Source organism: Rhea pennata, chromosome Z (assembly GCF_028389875.1).
Source record: "Rhea pennata isolate bPtePen1 chromosome Z, bPtePen1.pri, whole genome shotgun sequence".
Classification (NCBI taxonomy): Eukaryota; Metazoa; Chordata; class Aves; order Rheiformes; family Rheidae; genus Rhea; species Rhea pennata.
In genome coordinates this window covers 48,179,375-48,186,963 of record NC_084702.1, presented here as the reverse complement: position 1 = coordinate 48,186,963, position 7,589 = coordinate 48,179,375, and the positions used below count along the sequence as shown (strand labels likewise).

Sequence of the window (7,589 nt, the reverse complement as noted above, 5' to 3'; positions counted from 1 at the left end):
ACTGCAACAGGAAAACGTACTTTTGTACTCCATGTGGATTTAAAATGCTAACTACAGCATAGTAACCCTTTCGGTTAAAGCTCACTGCTACTCTGACAAACATTTATCTGTTCCTTGCTACAAGGTGAAACCACCGCACGCGAGCTCTGCACCCTGAGCTATTAGCGGCAACGTAACTGGAACCCCAAACTCCTCAGCCAACCAACCTCTCGCAAATCCGTGCGCTTTCGCACTTACTTGAAGCGTGGACCAAAATTACGTTACTCGTTTTCAGTAGATCAGAATGAAGTTCTTTAACTTTCCTCTCCTGAAGCAAAAAGTTTCTTGATAACGCATTTGCATTTTTTTTCCTGATTGTTGATGAATGGGCAAGTTGCCTAGGAATATGTCAGACAAATTTAACAGGCTTAGAAATTAACTCCAGAACTAATCAAGAAATGGAAGATTCATTGAAATATCTACAGTGTTATGCGGGACTATCTTCTAAAGAGGCCTCTCACACAAAGCAATATAGACAAGCTTCAGATACTGAAAATGGGTTCGCAAATTATTAAAAATGTGATATTAAAAAAGACTTACTTTTTGGAGCTGGAGAACCATACTTAATCAAAGTGCACTCTTAGTCAATGCTGCTTTTGTGTGTTACATTATCAGTGAGATCTACTCTGAACAATTAAGGCATTAAAGTAGTTTAACTATTTTCAAAAAAAGATCATCTCCCCTTATCCCCTCCACTTACATGTTTGGGGATTAAAATACTGAAATGCTACACACAGAAATACAATGTTTTCATTCACTTGCCTTCCATACTTGGGCATACTTGTGGAAAAACGATAGCGTAGGACTTCAAAGAAAAAAAGCTGCCTAATACCTAATGTACAGAGATGCTTAAAACTATGTTTAATGCAATAAATGTATATAACTCAAGACATTATCAAACTAAACATTTGAAACTTAGTACAAAAAAAACACAACAGGAAATTTTACACAGAACAATGGATAATATTTAGAAGGTACAAGGCTTGCAATATATCAGAAGGACTTTGCAAAATTGACAATTGGGAACAAATATTCACACATTGTCAAACAAAGTTTTTTTTAAAGCAAAAAAAGGCTCATCTGTGATTCTGACTTCCTCAATTTTATGTTGCTCTTCAGGCAACAGACAGTGAAAAGGTGGGTATGACGTAACCTTTGTAAATAAATTTCTGGAAAATCATGATCTAGCAAAAGCATATTTAAGTCCAAGACTTTCTACAGAACATTAATTGGATTGGCATTCTTTCAAACGTACAAACAAATAGATCAAAATAATTGTAATATAAGAAATTAGTTAAAATAAATTCAGAATGATCTTTCATGAGTAATGCATCCAACAAATAATTCTTTAGTCAAGTCTGTATACATTTGCCTGCAAAGTATTTCTAAATAATCTTTTCAAAAAGTATTGTTAGACTGGTGCAATATAACTTTCCCAGCAATTGCAACAAATGAAAGGTACCCCACAGAGAACAACAGGAGAAATTTTTCTCTTGAGGGTATAGTCCTGCAGTTCTCACTTGGGCAAAACCCCCCCCCTTTGATGTCATGGGGAGCTATGACTAAGAGCTGTGCACAGATAGTCTCTTAGGAATGAATTTTCTGCTCACTATGGGGGCAGCTGGGTGTGGAACTCTACATGCAGAAATATGAGAATATATCTTTAAGGGGTCCTATGCAGTGGCCATTAAAACATTTGAAATGTAAACATTCATTCTGTATGTTCCATTTAACCTATAAAAAATAATGCAGTTTCCATGCAGTAGGGCACAACTGCATCAGAAGAACTGTTAACATTATCAGCTAAGGAAATAAAACTGGTGTATCAGTTTTAGCACAAAAAAAAATTGCCTTTTTTTTTTTGTCTATACTATATTTCACATTTGGTAACAGGTAAAATGTTCCACCATAAGCATGTTAATATGATCTTGTGATTTGAAAGCAAAAATATTTTCTGCAAGATTTCTGTATTAAAATAGTTATGTGCACAAAAGGTATAGATAGCCTGACACCCAAAGCAATATGGAGTTAGTTTGATGGTACTTCCATTACAGCAGAACTATGGACTCATTCACTAAACTATGTAGTACAAATTAAGATTACTGGTACATATATATATATATATTAAAAAAAAAAAAAAAATCAGATAGGCAATCAGTTACAAACCTGGCAGTATTTTGAGAGAAAAAGATTTTTAAGTCTTATAATGGAATGATTAAAACATCAGGAACTTCTTTTGGGAGCTCCAGTAAAAGATTTGCACTTGGTGTGTTCATTAGCTTATAAGCAGCCCTACTGCACAGGAATACATTGCACCAGGAGCTAATATCAGGGTCTAGAGTTCAAAAAATCTCCTAAAACTTAAGTGCAGTAGGTTCCACTACACTGTATTTCTGTTGAAATGTATAAAACATAGAAAATTGTAATGGTGACATACTGGATAAAAATATTAATGTTCACAGATAAAACCTGACTAGTTTTTTTGAGTCAGATTTAAATTTACATCTTTTGCAGATTTAATTGATATGATTTGAATATTTAAGGTATCTTTGACCATCAAGTAACAGTACATATTTACCGTTTTACACTGATTCCCTTAATGTGTTATGCTATTTCTAACTAGGCTTTCCAACAGCAAAGCCCTACTGGAAACCTTGATCAAATATGTCTTTACACTCTAAGTATATATTCAATGAGAAATGCCTTTATACAATATTTACACATTCTCTCCATTAGATAAAAAGGCAAAATAAATAAAAAGCTTAAAGAAAGGAAATGCTGCTTAGGCTGTAGTCTTTTGCTTTTATCTTCTCCCAGCAGATGCTAGTCTCTTCAGTACATGAAGTTGGCTAGCCAGGATTGTTTTTCTTCCTCTTACTTGGGCTGTGACTGGTATCTTGTTTCAGTTCATGATATTGCACCTGTTTAAACACAACATTCAGAAAGAAACTGGTCAGGTGGCCACTTGCTAGGAAAAAGAAAGAAAGAAAGAATTCTATTTTTTTTCCCAAAGCAAAAAAAGAGGGGAAAAAAATAAGAAAAGAAAACTCTTGTCCTGCAAGCTAGATGGAATCTGCAGCTGCGATGCAACAACAACAGAATGATAGATCCAGAGTAAGAACGGAAAACAGCATTAGCAGAATCCTGCCAGGAAATCAAACAGCGTGCTGATGTAAACTTTTTAGAAAATCTTTTTTTCCATGAGATGTAACACAGAAAATAAACAGTATCCACTTTAAAGACTTGGATGAATATCCTTTGCAATCCGTTTCTTAAAAATACATTTATTTTCAAAGGCCTACCACAGAGGGATCAGATTCAGACTGGGTATGTGCACATGTACCTCTTATTTATGCCAGTTCTGAATTGAAACCATCAGCTAGAAATATGGAAAATATATAATCTTTGTGATACTGGAGGTGATTTATCTGCACAGCGTATCTTAATGCTTACACCTTCGCATGAGATTGTGTACTACAGTATAAAAGCTTATAATTCATAGCCTGCTTATTTTTGAAGGGGTTCCTGATCACAGGTGAAGTGTGATCAAAACAAAGATCTTCATTAGGAAAAAAAAACCAAAAGTTCCAGCACCTTGTCACAAGAGAGCACAAGTTCTGGGCAAAGCAGCCTGCCACTGACCGCCCAAGTGCAGCTCCTTCCCTTCACCTCCGCCCTGCACATCCCCATGGGCTCAGGCAGAGCACTTCCGACAAGAAACCCCGGCAATGCCTTATTCCAGTGATACGCACGTGGTCCCAGGAGGATGGCTAATACAAACCTCAGCACCCACTCCCATCTCCCAAATAGTTGCCTTTTTACTGATTGCCCCGAAAGACCTCAAAGGCATTACTGTGGCAGTAGCTAATTCCTTACTGGCAAAAAGTATTACAGACTCCTTAAGTTTTACAGACTATCCCCAGCTGGAGTTTTAATTTCTTCATGCCAAAAAATATAAAGTCAATATAAAGTCAATATAAAGCCACTTCTTTAAAATTAGTTTAAAAAAATATCAGAAAATCATGATGCCATATATTAAAATATATATATTAAAATAACTACTTTATGGACACTTTATAAGGTATACACACCACTTGCACATCTGATGGAACTCTGGACAGAAAATCAAGTAGCTCATTGTTATCAATTGCATATGGACTTCGAAGCTTCTTTGTAAATTTATTGATGCCTGCAAAAGTGAGAGTTCAAATGTTACTATCATCATCTTGTTAAAATACGTATTTCTGGCAAAATTCTGAGAAAGATTTTAAGATCCATTTCAAAGTCTGACATTAGCACTGAATTAATGAAAGAATGAACTGTAAATTCAGTCTCTATGCTGATGTGGTTTCCTCTGCTTCAAAATGCAAACCTGCTAGCAACATATCCAAACTCCTGTAATAGTATTTTTAAAACACATTTTGACTTCAGGCTACATTTAGAAAAGAAAGGGGTTCTTTTTTTTTTGGAAAACAAAACTTGTACTGGCTTGGTAAGTCTCTAAACATGTAACAGTTGCAAAAAGGAAAGGAACAATGTGTATTCCATCTCTGTGGTGGACAGGACAAGTAATAACGGGTTTAATTGCAGAATGGAAGATTCAGGTTAGATACCAGAAAAATCTTTCTGATGTTAAAGACGCTGAAGAACTTGGAAAGTTCTAAAGTCTGTGAAGGCTTTAAGCAAAGATTATACAAACCTCTGCCAGGGAATGACAGATACAGATGATCCAACTGCAAAGCAGAGAAGGGCCAAGATACCTTCTTTAGACATCACAGTCTTATAATTATAATTGACAGTGTTTAAAAAAACCAAGACCCAACCCTCCAATTAAGCTAAAACTAGATTTTTAATTATACTTGTTTTCATATCATTACACACCAGCTCAGATTCATATACTTCTCATGACAAAACCTAGTGTGCGCGCTATGTGAACACAGATCTAAAACATCACCAGGAATGCTACAAATCACTTGATTCTCGAATGAACAGAAGAAAGCTGGCACAATATTTGAAAACATGTAGCTGCTGTTCTGTGTAATTTATCCAGCCTATGTCAGAGAAGAGATAATTCAGTTTATGTTCCAAAAAGTCTTTGTTGCTTAGGTCTTTCAGGAAGTTGTAGAAAGGACATGAAACTTCAACAGTCTGGATAACATCCCTGGTCTCCCAGAGAATGATTCTTAGCTGTTCTGTAAGGATAGGAGATGGCTACTATTCTTTTATCCAGCAATTAAACAATGAGTACTGAGAATATTGGAGATCCAAACACACTTGTTTAAGAAGATTCTTTATATCATCAAGTTACTAAGAAATAAAAAGTTTACCACACTATTTACTGAACATGGCCACCAGACCAGCCATTGCGGAATTCAGGAAGAGTCGATACAGTCTCACCTTATCCCTTCCTGCTCACAAAGGAGGGAAACAGTTACCACATGAAAATAAATGCACGAATAAATCAAGGTCAGGGCTCAAGAGAAGAGAACAGCAAAATTGATAAGATGGTGACTACAGGAAAAGAAAAGATGACAAGGAGATTAGGTCCTTTCTCAAAGCTTGACATTTTTCAGATTAAAATCATTTTCTTGATACTAGTTTCTACATTTAGCTATAGCAGTTACCAGAACGCAATATTGTTTCAAACGAGATTAGAGTGCAAAGGTTTTTCCTACTCTACTGGGGCCAATGTGGTATAAATTCAAGGACCAGCAGTCTACCCAGGGAGAAGAAGGGTTGGGAGGGAAAGAACCAAGAGTCTGTTGCAACAGCAGGCTTAAAGAAGCAGTCCCTATGGATGTACAGAAGACAGACAGCTTTACATATGGCCAGCCATAGCACGGAGGAATTTTCGTAAAAAAAACATCTGCCTTCCCAAAGAGCTAAATGGGCAGACACAGCTAGAGAACAGCTCAAAGTTTCCTACGGATGAAAGTCAAACAACAGAGATCACTTGCTCTCAGATGCAGGATACGTGAACAGGATGAAGAAATGAATATACACTAGGGAGGCCAGTAACATAAAATAATGGGGAAAACAGGTACGTATGTGTTTGGAATGTTACATTTTCAAGGCAGTTTCCTAGGCTGAAGGAAGAGTGGCTCAAAGCTACACACAGTATTGTACTGCTCTGTGTTAATGCATTTCATCCCTAAGAAAATTTGGAACCCCACCTATGCAGTACGTGTCCCATCTCCAAACAGAACACAAAAGGAGAAAGACGTATCTAAAGAAAAAAATCCCTAGACACTAGCTAAGCAAGAAGTCATCTAAACTGAAGTGCAGAAGAAAAACGTGGAGATGGACCCTCTTATGAACATAGGCACTTAAAAGTCGTATCAATGACTAGCTAGATAGCTTGTGAGGTGGGGGAAGAAAAAACAGTGTGCATGAGAGAGAGCATGAGCATGAGCAAGATGCATCTAAAACACTTAGTCATTATGCTGTACCCATGGTCCGGGAGGTGCGGACTGGAGTTTAAGAGTCTGCCCTACCTGAAACAGAGACTTGGACTTATACTTTTGTGGGAAGTCTAATATCTCCAGGGGTATTGTAGGCTACGTGTCTTTTAATGTAACCTTTCAAACAACAGTGCTGATTCTATAGTTTTGAGGGTCTTGGAAAGGTATTATAAGCTCAAGTTCTTGCATGAAACCAAGATGTATGAGGCCAACTGTCCAAGATGCCAAGTCTGCAAAAACCACTAGAAAAAGGATATAGACCAAGTAGGTTAAAATTCTGTAAAACAAAAGGCCTATCATATTTTATATGCTAAGAGGAATGCAATTTTGGGAACAATCTAAGAGGTTGTGTTGGGTATGGAAAATAAATAAGACAAGAAAAGACCCTAAGCCCGCATATTTGCTTCTTCAGTTCTATAGATTTCCTTTCTTGGCCAAACTCTCCTTATTATTCCCCTCCCCATTTTGTATATTGCGTTACATTTATCTGTAGAGACTCTGTAAGAATATTACTGAGTTATATCTAAAAAACACACTGTCCAAAGTCAGTTCAACGAATTTATGTTGTCTCTCACACTCAAAGGTTTTTCTGTCTTCAGAAAGAAAATCTAGTCACAGATTTAACTGACACAGTTCTCTTCAGAGGTTTACACTGCTGAACAAGGGTACAGCTGCTAGTGATGCAGAACTGTATTAAAAATGAACAAATGAGAACTTAGAGCATTATTTACAACAGATGTGCTAATGGTAGCTGTCTAAAATCAGCGTAAGGAATAAATATAAGGATAACTGGGGGGAACTTAGCTCAGTCACAACATATACACCCCTCCACCCAACCCCCCCTTCCCCATCTCCCCGTTTCTGTTCCTCATCAATTGGCCAAATACCGCATATAGCTTTCTGTCAGACTAAAGGTGACCTTTTAAACAGGTTTCTTGTTGCTAGGTTTACATACACTTTCAAAAGATAAAGTACTGCAGTAAAAAAAAGGTATATTGTCCTAAATGCACTATATAGATTGAAACGCCTCTGTTTGTGTATAAGTGGTGAGAATAAATCAGAGTAATATCTAGACAAAGCTACACTTTG

General features: G+C 36.8%; 1 protein-coding gene across 1 annotated transcript in view; it reads right to left on the bottom strand.

Annotated features, from left to right (window-relative positions):
- Positions 1-977: 977 nt before the first annotated feature.
- The window catches only part of MCTP1 (multiple C2 and transmembrane domain containing 1), a 270,331-nt gene continuing 263,719 nt past the window's right edge, over positions 978-7,589 (bottom strand). Inside the window, exons 19-20 of the mRNA XM_062599028.1 lie at positions 4,131-4,228; positions 978-2,960 (exon numbers count right to left, since the gene is read on the bottom strand). Coding sequence (XP_062455012.1) covers positions 2,889-2,960; positions 4,131-4,228 — 170 coding nt within the window. The 3' untranslated portion in view covers positions 978-2,888. The remainder of the gene's footprint in view (positions 2,961-4,130; positions 4,229-7,589) is intronic.